The following is a 25,299-nucleotide window of genomic DNA, read 5'->3' as shown; positions in this document are numbered from 1 at the left end:
AGCATGGAGAGATGGAGGGGGGAGGGGTACCATGGAGGGTCTTTTTTTTGGGGTTGGGAGTCCCCCTATTTTGTCTCCCCTCTCTCGCTTTACTCACTGCAGTGTAGTGCAGGGTGGCGCTAGTGTGAGGGAGCCACATACAAACAGAGCCCTGCTCAGTAGCAACAACACCAAAACATTGGCAGGGCCTGCAAAGTGCTGGCAAAGTGCAGCACAACACTGGAAAACACCCATGATTAATGAATCCACAGAAAACATCTTGAAGCTGGAATATCCTGCTGTGGATGACGTTCAAGGTCTGGGATGAGGACATTATCATGTAGAGTGGCTTCTGGATTCATTGAAAATGAGATGCAGAAGTCCAAAATTCACCAAGTCTGTCTGATGGAGCCCGACCGGGTGTCTGCACACGAAGAGACTCTCACCTGAACAAGAGCAACAGGTGCCATGAAATGCCAAGCTCTTCAGTGAACGGCTCCCTGCTGGGTCGCAGTAACCCCTCAGGTGCATCATGGTGGGAGTTCCTCCATTCAAAGAGCAGAGACACGGCCGGCTTCCCACCAACAGGCCCCCACTATCAAACCCTGTGATCTAGGAATAGTCAGTTATTAATGAACTGGACAGCAGCGGCTCCCCTCGTTTCAAAGTGTGCTGATTGAAGTGGAGAAGAAAATTCCTGAGCGAGCACAGGGGGGGGGTTCGAGCTGTGATCACTGTGCTATGAGAGTGTGTGTGTGTGTGTGTGTGTGTGTGTGTGTGTGTGTGTGCTGCACAGTCCTGACTGGTCCTGTCCCGTCCACGATAGCACTACACAGCACTACACAGCTGCACCAGAGGGCCTGCAGGCCTCAATGGACGGGGGTCAATACAAACTCTGTGGGGACCAACGCATACCAAATCAGGGGGAACAGAGCAGGAGGAGGGGGAGGGGGAGCCCTGTTCCCCTCCAGGACACCGTAGTCCTCAAGAAACCCCGTTTTCAGGACTTTGTTTTAATACTACATATATAAATCTGTTCATTACAAATACTGGTCCAGGTTGTAGTTTTACGCGCGACCTGCGGAAAGTCCCCAGGAGTGGTGAGCAGGGAGCTGTAGTCCGCACAAACGGCGGCGCACAACCCAGCACTGGGATTTTCGGAGCCAGTCCCTATTGTTCAGATCCCTCCTCCTGCTCGGCAGTGGGAGGACCCGAAAAGGCGACGCAAAAGGGAGAATTGTTTGAGAGCTCAGTCATCCAAAAACGGCCTTTCAGTGCGAGAAGTTGGGGAGCCGAAGAAAATGTCGGTGGCATCGCAGTAAATTACTAAAGCAGCGAGGCTTTAGAGGGAAGAGAAAAGTAAAAACTGCTGTTTTCTTTTCTTTTCTTTTTTTTTTTTTTTTGGGAAGTAAAACCTTAGAAGAGAGGCGAAGAGGACACCGCTTGGTTCCAACGAGGTGTGAGCACCAAGTCGAGCAGTTTGGGTGAGTTTTGTGCCTTCATGCGGTCTGTGTGTTTTTGCGCTGTTGTGCTGAGGATCAACTTGTAGGCAGTCATCAAGTTAAAGATAAATGCGTCGGGCTTGGTGCGTGTTTTGCAGTCTGTCGGATCTGTTTAACAACCCGCATGTTTCCTTATTTATAGAGTTAGAGGACTGGTTCAGACTGGTGACTACTTTGCGAGCGGGCGACTACTTTGTTTTTTCTTTTGCTTACTGATGCACATAAAACTTTGCTCCAAACTTTCCGGACCACAGATCTCCTTTATTCAGATGGATGTGCGCCTTTTGGCACTCGTTTCTAGACTTACTTCTAGTAAGAAAAGTGAACTTTGCTGTCGGACTTCGCCTGTTGTTGATTGGGCGAGTTCTGCGTCCACATCCTATAAAGCTTCTCTTCACTTTTTCTGCCTCTATTCGCCAGATATTACAGTCCGCCGCATACATGTGGAGAGCTATCACATATGTGTGACACGTTGCAGTGAGTCGTGGCTGTGTTTTAAAGCTTACAAGTGTTGTTTGAAGGGGATTTGCTTGTGCGTTTTGCAGGCCGCAGCCTATAGTCGTTCCCATAGGGTAACAGAAAACAGACATGGTGATCTCTGCCAGATTTACCCCCAGATGAACGGGGAGCGCAGCAGTGAGCTGGTAAATGTATAGGTTTGTAGACTGTGTGTGCCTCCAGTCACTGACTTCTGTTAGGAAAGCACTAAAAATGAATGATGCCATGTGTTTTTTTTATATATGACCAAGTCTTGTGTCTAGATGCTTCTGGTGAATGCAAGATTTGTCACCCAGAAAACTGACATGGTTTTTCAGCTGTTAGGTTTAGGATCATTTATTTGATCGTCCTGTTAATACTTTTCTGTTTGTCTGTCAGTCCACCTGAGTGCTTTTCTATAGTCCCACTATCCTGCACCCCCAAAGTCCTGTTGTCAGAATAACCCAATTAAAGCCTCCAATAAAGTGACAGCTGCTCAGTGCGCCCATACAGGAATGCAGCACCCTGCCTCACTGTCAGGAGAGACTCTTCTGATATCATCTCCACCATTCAGGTCTGCTTTAATGAGAAAATGTTTGTCTTAATCCCCGGGCTGTGCTAATGAGTGTTGGCTGGGGTGTCACTCACCGTGGGGGCCGAGTGCAGAGACAGAGGACGCGGGGGTACACTGACATGGTCTGCAGGGACAGCCGCAGGGGTTCAAGTTTCCAACCCCAGGTGTCGTTTTGTTGTTTGGATTACATGTAGCCTCCAGTGCCTGGCATGGAGGAACATTGGCGATTCTGTGACAGACATGGGATCAGACAAGAGGGCCCGATTGTTCCCGCTGAATCAATGTCACTTGGATTAAAAGTCGAAACGAATGGCCTGGCCTCCTCCAATTAGGCGCACAGCTTATAAGAGAATTAATTGGTCTCAGTAATAAAAGAGGCTCTTATTGGGTTTGTTGTTGTTGATCATCTCTGGCAGTCGGGTGGATCAAAGTTGAACTAATTGATTCCAGTCTGATTATCTGCCTGTTTCTCACACTGCTTTGGATCTTTGGCACCGCATTAGAGAGAATGAAAAAACACAATTATGGAAGTTCAAGAGGCCACGTACTTACCGCATCATATTCAAAATCATGCAGCTTCTGTAGGTAGAGTCATTATTTTCAGCCCTACATTGATACTGCAGGAGATAAAGTACAGTAAAGTCTGATTTAACAGCTGTATACCACAGATACACATCAGGTCATTATTAAGTAGTGTAACAGCATGTTTTTATTTATTTTTTATTATTTCAGGATGTGAAGATGAATTAAATGTGTTCAGGCTTTGTGCAGTACGTGACAAAACATCAAGTATTGCCTGGAATTACACAACTTGTAGTGATCATAGTTCTTTAAATCAAAGCAGAGAGAAAATGATTCTGCAGCTTCTTTGTTTTCATGCTAAAATACCAAACATCCCCTAGTTCCAGGGTGTTCGCAGATGTGTTACGGTTGTTTATTACATGCGATAACTGAATAACGTTGGGTTCAGGACTGTTGCTCTGAGTGAAAAAGTATTCTGATGTCATCACTTTGGGCTCTGGGAAATTGTAGCTGCCACTTGTTTTCCATTTTAAATTTTTTTTCTTAGATGGAAAAAGTCCCCAAAAAAACATAATGAACTCGTTTAACATTTTAGTTGCACCTCTGCACTACAACTAAGTAGTTTCAGCCATTACTTTTCAGATCTCTGGTGAGTATTATATTGTCATTTTTTTAATGCATGAGCTTTTTTCAAGCTGCAGGCTCAGACTGTGTCAACGTCTGTTAACTGGAAACTAGAGAAAATTCCCCTAAATATGTATGAAACTGAAAATGTGCACACCTGTAGACAAGACAGACCTGGACAGGAAGATACTGAGAGTCTGTAAGAACTTTACAGTGAAGCGTAACTGTCACCTGCCAAACATACATGTAGTGGAGTCACAAGCTGCCAGTTTTCCTTTATTTGGCCAGGGGTGTGACTCAAAAGTCCTGGGGTCACGGAGGTGGATTAGGAGACTAAAAAAAGAGAGATGTTTTAAAGGCTGCTGCTTCAATCTCATGTTTTTGAGCCAAACGTTCCTGAGTTTTGACTGCGGTGCTGGAAAGCAACATTGTTATTGTAGAGGGTGTAACATTGGCGTTAATTGACAAAGGAGAAAAAAAATCCTTCCTGAGGGCACGCTTTCATCTGTATGACAGTGGGTACACTCATGCAGTCATAACAGCCTGCAGGTTTTTGTGCATGTGCATGTGTGTGTGTGTGAGTGATGGTTACCTCCAATCAGGATTATCTCTTTGCAATGGTATGCATCGCTTGTCATTATAGTCCTCAGCTGGCCTCACCTGTGTGGTTGTTTTGCAATTATTGAAAGAAAAAAAAAAAGAAGAGGAATAAAATTTGAGTATGAAAGAGAAGAGGTTTTTAATTTCAGTTCTTCTCTGTACTTTTTCATAAACTAGTGAAGAACACACACAAGGCCAAGTAAGGCTGCCTCATTTCCCAGAACTGGACATTATTGGCATGTTGACATACGGTGCATTAGTCCACCAGATTGGAGGCTTAGGTTTGGACCCGGTGCCCCCAAGGAGGGTTTCTGTGTCCAGTCAGACATTGAATAACCAGATAGGGACACCTGGACTGGCAGGTGGCCGGGGTCCAGGCCCCTCCCTGGGGGCTGCATACCTCTCTCCTCATGATCCTCCCTGTCAGCCAGGACCACAGAGAGAGGGAGGAATGTGAGGTTGGGGAAAAAAAAGGGGGGCGAATAGCAAAGGAGAAAGTTGTGACAGAAAGTTGGACAGGCTAATTAAATAGGGTATGATCAACTAGAGGGAGATTATTGAGAGGAGGATGGAGGTAAATTAGATGCATGTAAGGAGGAGGAGACACAAGAAAGAAAGCAAAGGAAAGAAAAATTAGCTTTTCAAAGAGTGGAGAGCAAACGTGCAACTATTAAAACGTACAATAACATTCAGACAAGGAACGCTTCTTCAGTCGACATCTATATCATACATATAACCAGACTCTCTGCCATTTTCTTGAAAGGGACCATCCAGAGCTTTTAAACCAGTCGAGCTGATTTGTTCCACTACTTAACGTAAAGGTTAAGAAGCTCTTGATTGGATAATTCACTTAACCAAGCTGTACTCTCACTCTCACACAAACACACCCATTGTGAGTGTGGCGTGAGTGCTGTTAGATCATTGATCAACTGCAGACTCTGGTAAGAAGGCTGTGTGAGTGCGTAGACAAATAGCCAAGTGTGTGCTAAGCAGATATTTGGACAAAGATTAGGGGGTGTTATTACGAGCCAAAAGCAACCCAGACACTCTAATAGATCATTCACACAGAGGCACGAGATTGTACTCTGACTGACTGAGACGGCTCACTTTAAGCCTGGGTCAGTCACTTTCCTCCTCCTCCTTCTATCTCTGTCACACTCGTACACGTTTTATTTTATTTTTATTATTATTTTATTCTGGATCCCCAATCAGACCTAAATCTGAATGAAATGTGAATGAAAAATGAACTGCGTTCTGTGTTCCTGTCTCAAACGTGTGTGAACGAAACAATAAAAGCACAAGAAACGTCAAGGAATCTGGGTTGTGTTCCAGGTCTTTAACCAATAATCAGATATAAAGTGTTGCCCCAGAGAGAGAAACTCATCATTGAAGAATGCCATACTGGCAGGAGAAGACATGATTCAACAGAATAAATCACTGGGCACCAGATTAGTTAGTTATTGGGCCCCCAAGGTTATCGCAAGTGGAATTTTCCATTGACGGTGTTGTCCAAATTGTATGTGTGGGGTTTTTTATGATATTTCAGAGCTTTCTCCCTGCAGGATAATGCACATGCATGGTGATGATTGACAGGACAAATGGTAGCTCTGCTTTACCACGTGTTTCTCTCTCCGTCTCACACACACACACACACACACACACACACACACACACACACACACACACACACACACACACACACACACACAGATCCAGTTCTGAGACTGAGAGCTCTCTTTGAAACAAGCCTCATCCAGCTGTTTCTCCTCTTAAGAAACTCTTTCAGACACAGCAGCTCTCGCTTCATAGCCGTTGAGTAAGCAGCTGAACTTGGTTGCACCATCTCGAACACAGTCGATGGCCCACGCCCTCGCATTCTGTTCGCTGCCTCTTGTCCGTTTTCTAATTCCTCCTGGTATGTTTTTCCTCGAACTTTCTCCTCCAGTTGTTTCGTATAACGGCATTCGCACCATTTCTCCATTCCCTCATCTGTCTTCCCCCCCGTCTCTCTCTGCCTTCTCTCAATCTCCCGATGCCTCCTCATATATGTTTTTCATAAAATATTTCACTCCCTGCTTTTTCTTCCTTTCCTCACCTCCCGCTGAGAGTTGTAGAGCCAGACAGCTTCTCTGTCTCTCTCTTTGTCTCCTGGTTCCTGCTGAATAATGGGGAGAAATTGCTCTTGATTTATAATTGGTTCCATTCATCTGTTGCATGAGCTGCCAAAGGAGTTGGGGGGCCCCTTTCACCCTCTCACATCCCTCCTCTCCCCTCTGATGATGCGGGAACACACAAGGAGCAGGCAGCAGTTATGTACACTTATGAAAGTCTGTATTAGCATGCATGAAACTGTAGTGTGTATGCACTTAATCTCTCAGGCACAGCATAAGCTGTTTTTTTTTTTTTTTTTTTTTTTGCAAGTTGACATTTGGTGTTGGAAAAACTTCCTGAGGTCTGCATATTTATGTGCCTCTGTGAGTATACTTTTACCATATAATAGGAGTTTGTGTGATTGCTTGCTTATGTGTCATCAAGTGTGTGTGTGTGTGTGTGTGTGTGTTGAGAGAAGACAGGCAGGGAAAGAATGGTTGTGGGTAAATTAAGTATGTAACTGCATGCGTGTGTGTGTGTTTTTGTGTGATGAATACTATGAAATCCTGGCTATTAGTTACTTTTCCCTGTACTGTATGGGAAGGGTTATGAATGTGTATGATGCAGACTGTCTTTGCATATTTAAAAGTCTTCTTTATTTCTTAAAAGATTTGAAACTCGAAGATATTCAGCTTAAAACACCTCTGTCCAGTCCTGTTAAAATAATATTCACATGCTCATATTTGTGAATCTGGAAGAGTTTTTGCCCAAATGACGTGTGAGTAATTGAGATATATGTATATGTACATGCTTGGTCCTACTTTTATGACAAGTCTTCAGTTTGGTTGGGGTTGTATCTTTTAGTTAAAACTATTTTAGATTTTATTTGAGTCTTTTTTTTCATTGTAGCTAGCTACAGTAGTACAGTAGTTATATACTTTGGCAATCCATCTTTTTAGTCGTTTGTCTTTTTGTCTTTCCTTGTTTGTCCATTTTTCTTTCCTTCTTTTCTTTGTTTCAACATTTATCTACTGTATTTCCCTTTTCCTTCCACCTATTCTTCCAATCATCTTCACTTATTATACGTCCACTTTCTTTCCATCAACTTCCTTTATTCCATCTCTCTACTCATCCATCCATTCCTCTGTACTTTTCTCTTGTATTTATCTATTTCCTTCTTTCTATTCGTTTTTCCTTTCTTAGTTCAGTCTCTCCATTTTCTTCCACTATGTCAAACTTTCCTTCCATCAACAAAATTTTCCTTATCCATCCATCCAACTTCTGTGATTGTCTAACGGTACCTTCATTATCATCTATTCAGATGATGTAGTTCTGACTCCCCCAGCGGCCGTGATGATCCAGTCTTGTTCCCATGGCCCTGGTGGGCACACTGGCATCCCACACTAGCCAGAGGAATGTGGCTGGGTGTGTTCACCATAGCACTGTAATTAGCTTTCCTTGGTTAATTCAGCTTCGTTATCTAAATTATGCAAATTCTGCAGTGCCTAATTGATTAGAAACCCCCCCTCCTCTACATTGCAGGGTCTGTCCAGATCCTTCTCGTTAATCCTCAAGACGCTCTGTAGCTCATTAGTGTCGGTTCGGGCGGGGGGTGAAAGAGGGGTTGGCTGGGCATATAGCTTGTTAATACTTTGTGAAGCATGTATGTGTGTCGATGTGTGTGCAGGGAGTAAATTCTCAGCCTCGTTAGGGATGCTTAGATGCTTTTGATGTGTGATTTCTTTTTTTTTTTTTTTTTTTATGGCATGAGAACTAGTGATGTCTCGAGTGGAGGATTTGAACCGCCCCCCACTCCACCTGTTGGGAGCTGAGTTTTCATGCCAAGATAAGACTCCAACAGGTTTTCTTCTTGTCCGAGAGAGACCGTCCAGGGGGAGTGGAGATATAGATGGGAATAGATCTGAAGGACGGACGTTCTTCACTTCAGTCCATAACACACGTCCACAAATAATAATATTAGAAATCTCATCTATCATCATAGATAATTTATTTTTCTTAAATTTGACGTGGTGAAACTCACATCAGATGAGACAAAATTATACTTTACAGTTACACTTTGATTGATACTATTTTTTTTGCTGAAACAAGTCTGGTGATGATGATTTTGAATAATTTATCAACCAAAAATGACAAAACTTTCAAGAGTTCAGTTTCTCACAAGTATTTCACAACAAGAGTTATTTCATTCATTCATTTATCTTTCTCTTTTTCTCAGGTTATAGTATTTTATTGTTTTCTTAAATAGTAAATCGAGTGTGTTTAATTTTTGAAACGCATTTTCTGAGCACTTAAAATCACACTTAACCATTTGGCAGACGGTTTATCCAAAGCTACGTACTAAATAGCTACGTCAGGGAGAACTAGGCTAAACAGAGAGACCAAGTGCTTCTCTGAAATCCTCTCCTTTTTGCTGCTGTTGTTGTTGTTGCTGCTCTTTTCCTGCATGATCATTGTCTGATGGTCAAGCGGGTGTGTTCTTGATTTGTTAAGCAGTCTCCGGACCCCTTTTGCATCCTCCTCCACTCAGCACAAACCCGAGCCAAACGGAGGGACCAGCAAACAGATTGACAGAGCGAGGGGAAAATATGTTGGGACATTCAGCGGCGCTCTCACACACGCTCTCTCAAACACACCCTCTCATTGTAGAGACCCTGCTCTCTCCTCCTGCTCGCCTGCCAGTTGACATCCTCTCTATTAATTTGAGTTGCCGTTCTGCTTTCTCAGTCAACCTCTCCCCCCCCCCCAACACTGCCATAAACCCCCTTCAGCCATCTCGCATCAATCCATAAAGGCATTGAAACCCCCCTTCTTCCTGCCTCCCCAAACTCTCTACAAACTACTCTCAAACCTCTTGGTCATTGAGCCCCCCCCCCCCTTCTCTTTGGTCATTGAGCAGGGCCCATCAGCTCTTCCCCGGGCCCTTCAGAGTAGCGTCTCCTCTTTCTCCAGGGGTCTGCAGGGTCTTTGTCCGTGCACCGGCTCACTGCTTTACAATGACTCTCCACTCTATTAAGGTGCGTTCTGCCTGTTAGCGTCGCCAGGGGCAACTGGCCTCCCGCATGGCAGCTATGCAGCATGGCATTGTGGGCCGCAGGCCCGAGTGGGGCAATTGAACCCCCGCCACTCCTCACACTTGACACCGCATGTGTTTATCTAAAGGGGGGGCTTTGTGGTGTTTGGAGAATCTCAAGGGAGAGAGGGGGGGACTGGGTGTAAAAAGACGTAAAAATGGGGGGAGGAGGGAGGGCAAGAGGGGAGTTTGGGGAGGTGATAAATATTCAACAGCTCAGCTCCTCAGAAGGAGTTACGGCTGCCCCTCCATCACCTCCTCCCCTCCTGTGTGTCCTCTCCATGCCAGAAAGCAGATGGAATGTGAGAGCTCAGGGAGGAGGCTCCACTCTGGTCTTATCCAATTAGCAGGGTTGTCAAAATGAATTTATCCACGGAGGTTGGGGGACAATAGGACTGGTAGTGGCCCAGGAGAGCAGGGTCCTCGGTGTCTTTACTTAGCACGCTCACAATGAACTTCAAGTGACTCAAGTGACTCTCTCACCATGACATATAAGGCATTCGCATACCTAAACTCATGATGCATGCCTGCACACCACCACAAAAACATTGTCCGTGTCCCCACTGTGACGTATAGTTACGCTGCAGACGTTGCACATGCACAGAACTCGACCTACCAGGATTTGCTCGGTCTCTATTGCTCAACACGATTGCAGAAATAGTTCCACTCTCCTGTAATCATACTTCTTTGCTGGAACTGGTGGATTTGAAAAGTTCTCACACGGTTCTCTTGCTGCGCTGTCACTGAAGTATGTTTTAATACCGCAAAGCTGCTCACACAAAGTGTCTGTCATGCTATGCTGCTCATCGTTGATAAGACTTTAACAAAACAGTAACACACACTAATGCACACACTCTCGGCTCTTGATATAGAGGAGCTGTCTGTGTGTATGCTCTGGTTTTTATCAGTCTCACGCATGTGTAGGAGGTTCTTCTCCCTCTCTCTGTCTGTGACTTCTCTGGGAAGGATGGATGGAAAAAGTTGGACATAGATGTCAGGGCAACTTTTCATCTTGTGGCAGGGTATACGCTAAGCAAACACAGGACCCAGCTGACTAATGAATCACACAGACCGACTCAGAGGAGTAAGGCTGTGTTGTTGTTTTTTTTTGTTTTTTTTTGAATGATGTACGAGTCACTTTCTCAGACTGCTGTTCCAACAAAGCTCTGCCTCTGTTTCTGTGTCTCCTGTCTCTACTTTTATTTTGAAGTGAAAGACAGGAATTGTACAGGTCAGTGTGTCCTGCTGTGCATCCAGTTGGCAGTCTGAGTGCTGTGGTTTACAGTTAGTGACTCTCACAGTTAGGACAGGTGCCTGATGCAGATGTATGTCTCTTTTACGGGCAGCTGTCCTGGTTGTGTCCATACAGCAACTGGCCACAGAAGCCACAGGTCTTGAGCTTTGCTCACTCCTGGTCCCACAGTACCTTGCTGTTTGTTTACAGAGTCAGCCCACCACTGATGGGCCACTCCGAGTGGACCAGTGAGTAAATTAAACTATATATAATACTGTACATGTATGTAGGGCCACAAGTAGGGATTGTTTTTTTAACTGAAAGAGCTTGTCACAGTGTGACATAAGACCCAAAAACAAAGATTTAATTTACACTGTGGAGAAAAGAAGAGTTACGTTCTTGTGAAAAGTAGCAACAATCATCATTTTAACATTAACAATGAAACACGTGACTACTTGTATGTGGTTATGTGCGAGGAACAAATTAAAGTTGCTTTCATACATTCATAATTTGCCGGTAAAATTGTAACGTGTGGCAACTGGTGTGGTAATGACAGCTGTTTTTCCTTTAGTGTGCTGCGTTGCTCATTTTCAGCCTACAGCGTGTGCCAGGCAACTGAACATGTTCACTGCTGCCATTCAGTGATGAAGGTGCATGTAAGAGTTTCCATTTTAGTACAGTTCTGCTACAGCCTCTAGTGTGTGTGTGTGTGTCTGTGTGTGTGTGTGTGTGTGTGTGTGTCTGTGTGTGTGTCTGTGTGTGTGTCTGTGTGCGTCTTTTCTTTGGCGTAATAGTATCAGGACATGTATGAGAAATCTGTGCTGCTTCTGTTTTTACTAGAGAGACAGTTCATGCTCTTGAGTGTGTGCATGTTAAGTGACACTCTGCTGGCAGCTTGTGAAGTACACCAAGCTAAAACCAAGACAACAGTCCTGCAGTAAGTCCTGAAGGTGACAACGTTAGACAGATGTTGATTCGACTTGCTTTGGATCGTTTTGGAGTCTGTGGAGTTATTAAGCTTATCCTCAGTAATAAAAATGGACTGGACAGAACAACAGGAACATCTCAACGGCAGCAAATGGTTATATTTATTTGGATTGACACCTCTCTAAAATAGTTTAAACAAAATTAAAAAGGGCTTTAGCTTGGTGTACCCGATAAACTGCCAACTGAGTGTATGTATGCGAGAAAGAGGAGATTTAGAGAGATTCGGTTTTGCAGGACCACCCTCCTCATCCTGACGGGAAGTTGTTAGTTTAACCTGACAGGAAAGAATTTGTGAAAGTTGGCAGCAAGCAACAAGGGAGAGAGAAAAGCTCCCCTCTCTATATTAACTGTTAATAGACTGACCGTTACCATCATCTTCTCTACTTTCCTCCCTGTACATACGGAGCTGAAGTTTAAAAGAACCCACCCTGCACACTGCTGTGATATATATTTCCCCCTTGTTCCCCTCCCCGTCCTGTCTCTCATTAGTTGTTCTTTGTCCTGACTCCTGAATGTAGCCTGTGTGTTTTCACTTCTCCTCTCCCTCCACCTCCCCTCTCGCCCCCTCTCTCTCCTTCCTCCACCCGGACCCTGTACCTGTATCGGTTACACCTGAGCGGGAAGGTAGAGGGGTCGGGTTACGGCCCGCAGAATGAGGGCGCCTCTTTGATGAACGCAGGCTGGATGAGTGCGGGTATAAGCAAAGGAGATGGGGTCAGCGGTGGGATGGGGGCTGACAGAGAAGAAAGACTTTATTTGTGTCTGGAGTTTGGCTGCTGAAGGTAGTGCAGAGTGTACTGGCTCGCCTGGGTTGTGTTTTGTTAATGGCTGCCTGTTTGTGTATGTTTGTGTACAAGTAAGGTAGAAGTCGAGCGCGCGGCTTATGCATGAATTGAAGATTTACTGTTTAGATGGATCATGTATGTTTCCAAGTTGAATTTTGGTGGTTTTCTCTTCTGTGCAGTTATGTCTGTGTCTCACTGTTTGTTTCAGTCAAACGAACGTGGCTTTTGCTGTTTGTTTTCAGTGTACCAACTCTGTAAATGACGCTCTAAACTTTTTTTTCTCCTCTGTGTATGTGTGTTTCAGGGGGTAGTGTATGGAAGATGTCTGGAAAGCGCGACTGGACTCCGTGGATGAAAAAGAGAAGGGCTCCAGTGTTGTGTGCTCTGGGTGCAGTACTACTGTGCTGCCTCCAGAGTGGTGCCTCCGTCTCCGGTGAGTAGACAAAACTGGATTTCTAAGTAACAGGTCGCAGAAGATAGGGCATAGCTTTCCATTTCATTTAGTATTTATCAGTTCTTCGTAGTGCATATTATTGATTCCATCTATGACTGCCCTTACATTTGTTTTTCCAAACAGTTGGTGCAGGATGAGTCTTGCCAGGGCCAAAATATTCAGGCTGACAGGGAGAGACGTGTTTTATGTGTCTGGCAACAGCTGTTTGTTTGAAATAAATTGGAAGATGTGGGTAGTTTGGATGAGCTGAACTAACCACCATGACTGTACCAAAAAAAAGAATAGTAATGTAATGTAGGATTTTAACGCGACATGATCAAAAGAATCATCATTTTGTCATCATTACTGCTGCACAGTAAAAGGTTGAAGTAAAAATTTAAGCAAATTGTCACTTATTTGATATACTTCTTTACCGTTTTGTGTATTTTCATTCTTCAGATGAGGTTCCAGTGTTCCTTGAAGAGCCCATGTCTGTAGTTCAGAAGTTGGGAGGCAGTGTAAACCTCCGCTGCAGCGTCCGCCCTGCCTCTGCCAACATCAGCTGGCACCTCAATGGCCAGGAGTTGATTGATGGAGATTTGGGAGTAGTGCTGCGCCCCACCAGCCTCTTCATCCCCACACTCTCCAACGTGACAGTGGGCAGATACCAATGCGTGGCCAGCACCAACGCTGGAGCCTTGGCTAGTGTGCCTGCTAACGTCACCGCTGCCAGTGAGTAGCCACCCACACAACACTGCAACAAATAAACAGAAACACACTGGCTCCTTTTGGCCTCTTGTTGGTTTGTCAAAGTATCCAGAGGACGGCTTTGACTTAATTTTCCTCTAGTAGAACAAAAACAGTGAAGGGGTGGTGTTTGTTTGCTTGAAATCTTCACCATTGCAACTCTGTAAACCTTGTACTTTTCCGTTGCTTGTGCCTGGTCTCATACATCCTTTCTCCTTCCTTATGCTGGAAAACTGTTGCACATCATTCATTAGTGATAGTAAATCTGGATGGTCAGGCAGTCTTTATACTGCATAGTTAGAATATAACATCTGCTTTTAAGCAGCCTCATATTGGTCTAATGGAGTCAAAGTGAATTATTCTCCATGTTGGTGTTTTTAGTGCTTTGTCGGTCTCAGTGTTATATTTGATATGCATCATGGGACAGAGGGTGCCTGAAGCTGTGTAACCTGACCTAGAGGAATGGAGTGGACACAGGGGCCGGGGGCCGGTCAGAGCAGTAAGAGGGGATCAGGACTCTGTCTGAGGGGCCCCCTGCCTTCATCGGCCCCTCTGCTCCTCACAGCAACACATTCCTCTCCACGGGCCTCGACAGCAGGGCTCGCCAGAAATTATGGCCCCGTAATTGGTGAAGGGGGCTTTTCTGGGGAGATAAGACTGTTTGTGCGTGCGTGTGTGTGTGTGTGTGTGTGTGTGGGGGGGGGGGGGGGACAGAGGATACGGGTGTATGCCTGACTAAAACACGCCATTAGGTAAGAAAAGGGGTCTCTGTATATTCTTTTACACGTAGTGATGTGATGTATGAGGCTGCCATAGCTGGAGAAACTAGAGGTGTTTTAGGCCAGTCGCGACAAGATCCTCACACAAGATGAGACGTGATGTCACATTCTCTGTCTCCTTGAAGCCCTTTGTTTTTTTCTTCACTTTGCACGTTTTTCACTCTTCACCCATAACTTTCACTCCACTTTCCTCCTTTCATTATTTTTTTCGTTGCCACCTCTTTTGTTACCTTCACCTCGGGTTTTCCTCTCCTTTCTGCGGAGCTCTGTTTTGTCAAGCCGTGACTATGAGCGGGTGTGTAGCACATGTACAAAGCCATTAAAAGTTATTGATAGCTCCAATAATGGATGAATCGTGTTGAGATAACCACATGTGGAGCCAGACTGCTTGCCCCGCCTCTTTCAAAAACTCCTCTAATTTAATAACGGTCTCTCCTTGGCCACCCCCAAACCGCCTAAGGAACTGCTCCACTGGGAGTGTGTACGTGCCTGCCTTTCCATGTGAACCCTCTTAGTTGTGCGCACATGTTTTTTGTGATCAGCATAGGTTGATTCCAGACCTTCCACACTATCCCATTCTGAAGGATCTATGCTTTTTTGGCATAAGTTAAAAGTTCCTTGCTTGAATTCTTGTGCAGACAATCACCCTCCCTTTTGACTGAATAAAACAGAGACATGTATCTGCACAACGTGAACACACAGCACGTTGCACAAACATGTTATTCAGATACACACGCATATACACAAGCCTCCTACTGCTTCACATAAAAATGATGAATGCACTGTCTCTCCAGAAATATTTAAGTCGGCCTTGCCAAGCAGCCCTGGTGCGGGAGGTCTGCTTCACTTTATGAATACCATCAATCCTCCATCCCTGCAGGATACACATACACTCAAATACACACACACCTGAGAGGCACCCACAGGATTGTTCTGTGAAGAATGCCGGGAAGAAGCGTGGGGGGGGGGGGGGGGCCTTAAAAGGTGTAACTGGAGGAATTTGGAAGAAGGAGCAAGGTGGGATGGGTAGATATGAAGAGGAAGGTGGAGAGGGGAGGGGGTGGTGGCTGTAAAAACAGCACCTGATTGATTTAGCAAATGGAGCGCCACACGGTCTCTCTTTAAGGCCTCTCTCCTGTCTCACACACACACACACACACACACACACACACACACACACACACACACACACACACACACACACACACACACACACACACACAGCAGCTAGGACATGTTAAGCTAAGTGGTGTGTGTGTGTGTGTTTGGATCCTAATTTTCCCCATTTCTCCCATTAAAGCTCCCTCAGACACACACACGGGGACAGATCCAGCACGCATGGTGAATGAATCAGTAACCTGCGGTGAAGGTGTTTGCTCAGTGCTTTGAGTAAATTGCCGTGATGTCCCTATCAGTAGATACTCTTAACTAAACTTTGCCTATTGAATTACAGCTGTATACAATGCCTCATCAGCTGACTGTATATACTAGCAGCTTGTTTTTTTCTTCTTTCTTTTAACCAGAGAGTGCGGTTAGTCCAAGAAAAACACACCAGTTATAGCACCTCTGGAAAGAATGGCGAGAGGCTGTGTTTGTTAGAATAAATCAACAAAGGCTGGTAGACATTTAATTACGTTTCTGGAGAAGTTTTATTTATCTTTCATTTCACTGCTGGACTCCTTCATGACAAATTTCTCCAGTTGTTGCTTTCTTTTTCCCTCTTATACTGCTCCATTCCCTCTTTTATTTTCCTTTTGCTTCAAATCTTTACAATGGCAGCGTATATCCCCCGGTTGGATTTTGTGGGTTTTTCATTTTGTTTCTTGTTTCCTAAAAGCAAAGTTGTTTCCTCCCCAAAGCCAAACTGGATATCTTTCTCTGAAACTCTATAGGCTGGACACCTCTCACCTCTGACCCTGTGGCCAGGCCTTTGGGCTGCTCAGGTGGGGGTTTAGGAGGTCAGAGGTCAGATGCATGTCTGGGCTGTGCAGACTGTGTGTCTACAGTACACAGTCACAGCACATGGCCCCAGTAATCCCACTCCTCCATTTCCCACAGAATCTGAACCATCTCCTGTCCTGTTTGACAGGATTAATGACACATACCCAAACGTTACAGACACCACTTTCAGGCTTTGGCCTCAAAAGTGAGTGTGACATGAAATAAGTGAAACAGAAAAATGAGCTAGAGTGTCTAGAATCTAAATCCCCATAACGTTAGTTTGGTCATTTAAGGCAAGCAGCAGGAAAACAATTTCTAAATGGAGGTAGAAAAGAGTGAGCACATGAGAGAGGTTGTGGGATTGTGGTTACAATACAATGGGGACAGCCCATGTAAGCGACACCAAATATGGAAATAGCTCAGTTATTACAGAGTTTATTATTACTCAGAATATTGCGGTTTTCTCCTTCTTAAGCTGAGGGCTGACTGTTTACATGTGCAGTTAGGTGTGATTTACACAGTGCATTAGGATGATGAAAGAACCGTCATCTGTGTTGCAGTAATGTGATGGCACTGATTTAAAAAATAAAATAAAATAAAAAGGTTTTCCATTGCTTGTGTTTTTCAGAGCTGCGGGATTTTGAGCCTGATGATCAGCAGGAGATCGAGGTCGACGAAGGCAACACGGCTGTAATTGAATGTCACCTCCCCGAAAGCCAGCCCAAGGCTCAGGTCCGCTACAGTGTCAAACAGGAGTGGCTGGAGACATCCAAAGGTACTGAGCTTCTCCAGTTCATTAGTATCTCCCTCCGCTTCCTCTTGGATTCCCATACTGTCTTCATGATTTACCAGAATGCTATAATCCACCTATCTGACCCATCATAAAACTGGTGATAAGGGCATTATCTCAAGAATGTAGAAACATGGGAATGCACTTGTTTATTTTCTCAAACTTTTTAGTTCTAAGTTGCCTGGAAGAAAAGAAAAGCTCCAGTGATTTGTGGCTGGTATGCTGATGATGCCTGGGAGCTGTAGGTACTGATATCTGCAGCTTATCTGTGAGGAAATGAATACCACATTGACAAGCATTCACTGCCTGTTCTTTGCCGGACTATTGGCCGCCACCTTGTGGCCTTTGCTGATTGCTCAGACACACACAGGCGTGGGATATGGGGTCCATGTTACACAGCCGTTCTTAGCGGTTTATCTTGGTTTCAGTGCCATTTGTCTATTTTATTATCTAGTCTTCCTGCTTCAAACCTTAAAAAGTAGTTTGTAACATGTCCATGTACATGTCCTATATTACCTGTCATGCCCTTTGTCTATAGTTTTTGCCTCTGAAAAATCTGCTACCAGAAGAAAGGCCACAATGCCAAACAGCCTGTATTTGGCCTTAGGTGTTCCCCCTGGCTCTTTACTGGTTCATCCGTCCTTAAGAGCCCACTCTGACATCTTTTTTTATTTCCCTGCAGGGAATTACCTCATCATGCCATCAGGGAACCTACAGATAGCCAATGCAACACAGGACGACGAGGGGCCATATAAGTGTGCTGCCTACAACCCCATCACTCAGGAGGTCAAAACATCCATCTCTGCTGACCGCCTGCGCATACGCCGTGAGTCATCCACTCTGGCACTGTGACACCATGTTTTTTTATTAGCAAAACTTCCTCTATTACATTAAAATACATTTGGGAGATGTTTGGCAGATGCCACGATGTTTGAAGAGTTCAAACTAAAATATTCAATTCTCATTTAATAAGAAACTAAATCAGAAAAAAATAAAGACCTTATTAGAGAGTTCGGGAATGTTAATGTAGGTGCATGTGGTGCACATGTGTCTCACACGCTACTTCAGTGTGACTTTTAGCATCAGATCTTGCCAGGACACACTTAGTCACAGATGATGACGTGCAGAAGGCATGCTTATGAATCTTCAAAGGCTAAGTACTTAGATTTCACATTGTGATTGCGCAAATAATTCCACCCGCAACAGACATATAAGCAATTTAAAGAAATGCAAAAGGGTTGGAACCGATGCAGAGGCTTTTTTCAAATCAAGCTGACAAAGTATTCATGTCCTGGCTGTCCCCATCTTTTCCAGGCTCCATGTCGGAAGCAGCTCGCATCATTTATCCACCGGCGTCCCGTTCCATCATGGTGACCAAGGGCCAGCGGCTGGTGTTGGAGTGTGTTGCCAGTGGCATTCCTACTCCACACGTCACATGGGCAAAAGACGGGCAAGACCTGCGTCTGCACAACAACACGCGCTTTCTGCTTAGCAACCTGCTGATTGATGCAGTGGTCGAGGGCGACTCAGGAACTTACGTTTGTCAGGCGGACAATGGCATAGGCTCAGCCAACTCTGCAACCGTGCTCTATGACGTACAAGTGTTTGGTAAGTGAACTAGAGTTGTTTCTGCTCACACGCTTGCTAACTTTTCCTGGTTTGTGTCTGTATAAAAGCTTTTAATACTGAGTGGAGTTTGTATATTTGACGCTTATTTTGTTTTATTTTTTTTGTGAGAAGAGTTTTGTCTTTGTCATGGATTTAATAATTAGATTGACTCCTGTTTGGCGGAAAGAGAAAACAGGATTCTGCATGTGTGCTTGCACTCGAGTGTAAGAAGCATGTAAGCCTGGTGTTGTGTTAAAAAGAGTTGGTGGAGACGGAGCTCTCTGTTGTGCAGCAGGACTTGATTGAGAGTGTCTAAGTTATGGATGACTGTTTTTACAGTGATTTTCTGTGTGTGTGTGTGTGTGTGTGTGTGTGTTTTGGGCTTGTCTCTCTGCAGCTGGCTCTAATTAAAGCCAGAGAGCTGCTGTAGCTGTAATGAGCTCTTCTCATTCTCTGATTCACAAGCAGCCAACCATCAACTAGTTGGCCTAGACTGCTTGGTTATACACATGCCCGTCACATAGTCTCACACACACGTGCACTATTTTACTCACAAAAGTGTGTGCATACACCTAACATTATCAGAGCTGAAATCATGAGTTGACAGAAAATTAATTGGCAACTGTTATGAAAAACAACTGAGTGTTAACTGATTTCACAAGCAGAAACACCAAACATGAACTGTTTCCAGCTTATTAGGTAACAGTTTCTTTATTTTTTTATACAGTATTTATAAATGGAATATTTTGGTGTGAGGCCAGTTGTGCAGACAAAACAAGTCATTTGAACATATTAACGTGGGTTCTGGGAATTGTGATGGATATTTCTCACCCTTTTCGAAATAATATAGAAAGTAAATAATTAGCTGTTGCAGCTCCAGACAGTTTCTGGGATTAATAAAGGATTTTTGAATCTTGAATTCATGCCCACAGACATCGGAGGTGTTCATAAGTGTTTTAAACAGCTTCTTCATCCTTAATCATTCGTTTTTCTCTTGCAGAGCCTCCTCAGGTGACAGTGGAGCTGCAGCAGCAGGAGGTCCTGCACGGAGAGACGGTGCGCTTCATCTGCCAGGTCCGCGGTAAACCCACTCCCTCAGTGATGTGGTTCCACAATGCCCGGCCCCTCGCCCCATCTAATCGCCACCGCGTGAGCTCACGGGTTCTGCGTGTCTCAAATGTGGGCCCACAAGATGAGGGACTGTACCAGTGCATGGCTGAGAATGGGGTAGGCAGCTCCCAGGCTTCTGCTCGCCTCATCACAGTATCAACGGGTAAGTTGGATAGTTTTGGTACTTATCAGGGATTTAATTATTTTATTTCACAGCCTTTAGATTGAATTAATTCTGTCTTTCTAGGTATTTCATCAAGAGTGAAGCTGCCCTCTAGTTATCGTCCACTCAGCCCAGACAAGGTGCTGCGAGAGCAGCCTCCTGTGAAACCTGGAGCTACAGGTGCCATGTTGCCTCTGGACTGCTCTGAGCTGCCAGGACAGATCCTGCCTGCAGACGCACCCATCATCCTCAGCCAGCCACGCACCGGCAAAGCTGATTATTATGAACTCACCTGGAGGCCACGGCATGAGCGAGGAGCCCGTGTGCTGGAGTACATGATCAAATACAGAAAGGTACTGCGGGAAGCTCATACTCACATTAGATGAAGGATCTTTTAGCATCTTCTTTCTCAACATATCCACCTCCTGTGTCCGTAACTAAGCCCTCTGTCTCTTTCAGGTGGGAGACCCTCTAGCAGAGTGGACCTCCAGCAGTATCTCAGGCTCTCTGTATAAGCTGACCTTGGCCAAGCTGCAGCCAGACAGCCTGTATGAGGTGGAGATGGCTGCTAAGAATTGTGCGGGTTTGGGACAACCTGCCATGATGACCTTCAGGACTGGCAAAGGTACACTGTGTGACCATAAACCATCTTTTAGTGTGATTAACAGTGATATGATTCACTCTAGTTTAATTTATGTAGTTAATTTGCCCTATGGAAAGGTATTTAATGAAAAAATACTTTCAGGACAACTCTGATAAACTTCTATATTTTATAAATACATGGAGGACCAAAATTAAAATGATATTTATTCTACTATTGTGTTTATAGGAAAAACCACAAAGCTCACTGACAAGTTGCTTCACTACGGTGTACATAAGAACTGCAGTTTACATGTATTATAATTCTTAATGTATTAGTACACCAAATGTATTCCTCCATGGCTGTAAATAGTCCCCATCAAATGTTAGATAGACCTTTTTCAGCTTTGATGGATATATTTATGACCCATGTTTAAAGATTTCCGTTGTGAGTTGGGCTTGAATGCCGTAAAGTGTTGAAAGACTGGGTTTGGCTTCCTCTTGGCAGCTGTCAGCAGTCTCATCCTCTTAAACTCAGTGCTCAGAATACATCTTCTTAATTTAAATTCTGACATAACCTCCTGTATTTTTCTGTCTTCAGGTCGCAAAGTTCATGATCCACCGAAAACTCCTGCTGTTCCTTCACCAAGCCTCTCTCGTAAGGACTCACCAGCTCCAGTATCACTGTGATCCCCTTCTAATTAACAATACTAATCATAACTATCACAAGTACAATAACTCGAACCAGATATTGTTTTACAAATCGTCAACTGCTAACCATTTTCCCTTTGACTAACACTTCTCCACCTCTCTTCCTTTCTGTCACTGGAGGATGAACTCTAAGTAAGTGTGGAATGTGAAGTGTTTTTGCTTTTTGTTATAATTGCACAGTGTTGTCTGTGAGTTTATGTCTGTTGTTGTCCTTCATCTGACACCACTCTTCCTCCGCTGCAGCTCCCGAGGCCCCTGACAAGCCCACAGTCTCCACAGCAACAGAAACATCAGCATACGTGACTTGGATTCCTCGTGGTAACCGCGGCTTCCCCATCCAGTCTTTTCGGGTGGAGTACAAGAAGGTGAAGAAGGCAGGAGAGGACTGGGTGACGGCGGTGGAAAACATCCCCCCGTCTCGGCTTTCTGTGGAGATCACAGGCCTCGAGAAAGGTCAGGCATCCTCACAAGCACTTTGAACAGTGTTATTATTCACAGCGTCTTATTCTGACTTGGTGGAGGTGGGGGGAGTAGTAAGATGTCGTACCATATAATTACAGCGATGATGTCCTGCATAATTACAATCCCACGCCACATAAATTCATCAGCATAATGAGTGTTGTTATAGGCATTTCAGTAATTACTGCCATCAGTCAAAACCATAACTGAATTGCAATCAACATTTCATTTGCCCTGAAAAGGAAAACATAAAGCAAAATGAAACCAAACATCATTAGTAAACACACTAGATAGAGCGTCATTCTTCCCAGAGGCCGATTAGTAACCACCTCTCTCTCCATGTAGGTACATCCTATAAATTTCGTGTGGTGGCGGTGAATGTGATCGGTTCCAGTCCTCCCAGTGCCCCTTCGAAGGCGTACACAGTGGTGGGAGGGAGAACTCATGAACGCCCTGTTGATGGACCTTACATCACCTACAACGAAGCCATCAATGACACTACCATCATTCTCAAATGGACTGTATGTATCCAGAAGGAAGAACATAAAATGGGTGTCATTTTCATTTCATTGTGATTGTAACATGACTTATTTCCATCTCAACAGTACACTCCTGTAAACAACACGCCCATCTACGGTTTCTACATCTACTACCGACCAACAGACAGCGATAATGACAGTGACTACAAAAAGGATGTGGTGGAGGGAGACAGATACTGGCACTCAATCACCGACCTGCAGCCTGAGACCGCCTATGACATCAAGATGCAGAGCTTCAATGAGAAGGGAGAAAGTGAATTTGGCAATGTGGTGATCCTAGAGACAAAAGGTGAGACCATTTTAAAATTTGGATGGTTTAAATGTATTCAGAAGAAATCTATGATGTCTAACATGTCAGGTTATTGGCTGTTGTCCATGTCTGAACGGTCTTGTTTATCCTACTGTTCTCCTCAGCTCGTCCCAATCGTCCCAACCAGCGGCCTGCTCCGTCACAGACTCCAGATCATGGGTTGGAACACACCAGTGGACTGGTGCCTCGGCCCAGTGACCTCCCTTACCTCATAGTTGGTATTGTCCTGGGAGCCTTTGTCTTCATCATTGTTGCCTTCATCCCCTTCTGTCTCTGGAGGGCTTGGGCCAAACAGAGTAAGTTCTTTTAACAATTATTCAGGTCTTTGTAGGAATAACTGTGTTTGCCTCTACCTCTGTTTAATTCTCCACTTATGTTTATTTCAGAGCAAACGTCTGACTTGTGCTTCCCACCTGTGGCTACCCCTGTGTCATCATGCCAATACACCATGGTGCCGCTCCAGGGACTTGCTCTGGTTGGCCATTGCCCACTGGACGGCCACATGACCACACCACATGGTGTCTACCCCGCTAACGGAGATTACACACCAAATGGCAAACCTCACCATGCCACACAGTGCCTGCCAGGGATGCAGCAGGTAATAAAGAAAATACAATTTGTAAAAAAAGCTTACATTGATAAAAAGACACGTTGTTTTTGTGTTGGTGTTGAAAGAATGATCTATGTACCGTTTGTTTTTACAGGATGAAGTGGGTTGTAATATGGAGTGTGAAACATTGTTGCCACAGACGGTTTCAAACGGACATCTTCCTGTCTACCATTATTCCACCTGGTATGTTCACATGTATAAAACACATTTTGTTCATTAAACATTCAACTGATTATCTTGATGTGGTTAGTTGTGCTTTTGAAAATTATACCTGGGACTTCGTATAATGTTGTGATTGTTATTGACTGTTTTGTGATGTGTTATACACTCACTGTTTTTTTTTTTTTTTTTATTCCTTTAGTGCTCCAGATCATCATGAACACATTTGTCCTCCCGATGACTCCACCCTTCAGCTACTCGACCCTTCTCACCATATCACTTCACAGGAGATGCGGGGAGAGGGCAACTTCTGCAGTGGAGATAAAGCAGAGGACATCACACAAAGTATGTGAACGTGCTTCCATTCAAATGTACTAGTGACTAAAATGTTCTAATTGGTTAATAGTAATCCTGTTTTTTTTTGTTTGTTTGTTTTATAACTAACACATTAGGAAATGTAGCTTTTCTTGTACTGTATGTGATGACCCTGCTGTGCTATCACAACAGCCTGAAAATACTTGAATGAATATATGAATATTTTATGTGTAACAAAATAATCCCTATCCCTATTATTATAATAATTTATAATAATAAATACGATGTCCACTACATTTTAGCTCTTAGTTTATATAAAATAAAAAAAAAAAACACTGCATGCCATGCAAAAACTTTCATTTTCTGACTAGTTCTCTTTCTTTCTGCAGAGCAAGCGTCTTTCCATCTTCTATCGCTAGAAGACGAAGGGATCTCCACCACATCTGCATCTACAGCCACAACCCCGCAATCCCAAGATACAGCAATACAGGAAGTGAACATCTTCCCAAGTGAAGCATCCCTTGAGGACTATGGGACAGCCGACACAACAGATGCATAAGACTGTAAAATAGAAAGAAAAGAAAGGAGAAAATATTTATTTTTGTATCAAAGGTATTTATATATTTATGCTTTTGTACATAAAGTGTGTGATTATACTGTATATAAGGTTATTTTCATATTGAAAAACACTATTCATACACCCGCTTCTCACTCTGTCATGGACAAAGGGAGTACCATGTAGTGATCCTGAGCTCTATCGGCATTTCCTAAAGAGGGAAATGGGTTTGAGGCATTATTCCTCATGAGAAGATGACAAAGGCCTTCCTTTCAGTTCAGCACTTCATGTCTAGACCCTCCTCACTTTTCTCCTCATTCCTTTTAGAACCCACCTAAATGTTTGGACCTGAAGTACTTAGCTTTACATGCAAAGGTAGAACCAGTCTGATGCTGTAATTATGAGGTGCTTAGATCGCTGTATTGCTTGGTCACATTTTCAAGCTGTCATTTTGTATAGTAATAACAAATGTATTATGCATTGTTCATCATTAAACTATTAACGAGTGTATGCAACATAAATCATTGGTTCAGTAGTGTACAAGAGATTATATGTTGTATAGCTATTTATTTTTGTGATTTTTCTTTTTCTTTTAAATCACTGAATGGGAGAGATTCTGGAAAATATCTTTTAACTCAGTCATTAATAAGCTGAACTTTATTCTGCAACCACTTGCGTGTTTGCTCATTTGCTGGTTACCAAATGTCAGCCAGGGGAGGGAGCTGTGACTGCCGTCAGTATTATTCCTCCCTCACAGGTCAGTGCAGAAGTGTTAGTCTTTGCCAGAGACAGCCTGCCGTCAAAATGAAGGAGATCCTGAATCAACACTTCCTTTTTTTTTTTTTCTTTTTTTTTTAGTGTAACCATGTTGTGGTTGCACATGCTGGAGCACTATTGCATGTAAATAAAAGCTTATGAAACTGATCAGTGTGTTTAAGGCATCTTTTCAATTATGGGACTGTTATGTGTGGTGTGGTTCAGTTCAGTCACCCTCACACTGTGATTAAATGTTATTTTCTTTGCG

General features: G+C 44.0%; 1 protein-coding gene across 1 annotated transcript; it reads left to right on the top strand.

Annotated features, from left to right (window-relative positions):
- Positions 1 to 1,226: 1,226 nt before the first annotated feature.
- Positions 1,227 to 25,199, top strand: boc (BOC cell adhesion associated, oncogene regulated). Its single transcript, XM_026361693.1, has 18 exons — positions 1,227 to 1,463; positions 12,771 to 12,899; positions 13,359 to 13,631; positions 16,995 to 17,141; positions 17,839 to 17,982; positions 18,471 to 18,764; positions 19,765 to 20,037; positions 20,122 to 20,390; positions 20,497 to 20,662; positions 21,218 to 21,274; positions 21,571 to 21,780; positions 22,132 to 22,307; positions 22,392 to 22,614; positions 22,740 to 22,931; positions 23,022 to 23,233; positions 23,340 to 23,428; positions 23,607 to 23,749; positions 24,109 to 25,199. Exons 2-18 carry the CDS (start codon positions 12,788 to 12,790, stop codon positions 24,276 to 24,278), a joined length of 3,150 nt encoding a protein of 1,049 aa, XP_026217478.1. The 5' UTR covers positions 1,227 to 1,463; positions 12,771 to 12,787; the 3' UTR covers positions 24,279 to 25,199.
- The last annotated feature ends 100 nt before the right edge of the window (positions 25,200 to 25,299 follow it).

The sequence above is a fragment of the Anabas testudineus genome, chromosome 2 (assembly GCF_900324465.2).
Source record: "Anabas testudineus chromosome 2, fAnaTes1.2, whole genome shotgun sequence".
Classification (NCBI taxonomy): Eukaryota; Metazoa; Chordata; class Actinopteri; order Anabantiformes; family Anabantidae; genus Anabas; species Anabas testudineus.
The sequence above is the reverse complement of the archived record's forward strand: the minus strand, read 5'-3'. Positions and strand labels throughout refer to the sequence as shown.

What these genes read in the sequence shown, in the direction of transcription:
- boc (XM_026361693.1), top strand. Translation starts at nt 12,788, where the DNA reads ATGTCTGGAAAGCGCGACTGGACTCCGTGGATGAAAAAGAGAAGGGCT. An exon ending in ACATGATCAAATACAGAAAG is followed by an intron (nt 20,391 to 20,496) that starts GTACTGCGGGAA and finishes TGTCTCTTTCAG; the next exon opens with GTGGGAGACCCTCTAGCAGA. An exon ending in TCCTTCACCAAGCCTCTCTC is followed by an intron (nt 21,275 to 21,570) that starts GTAAGGACTCAC and finishes CCTCCGCTGCAG; the next exon opens with CTCCCGAGGCCCCTGACAAG.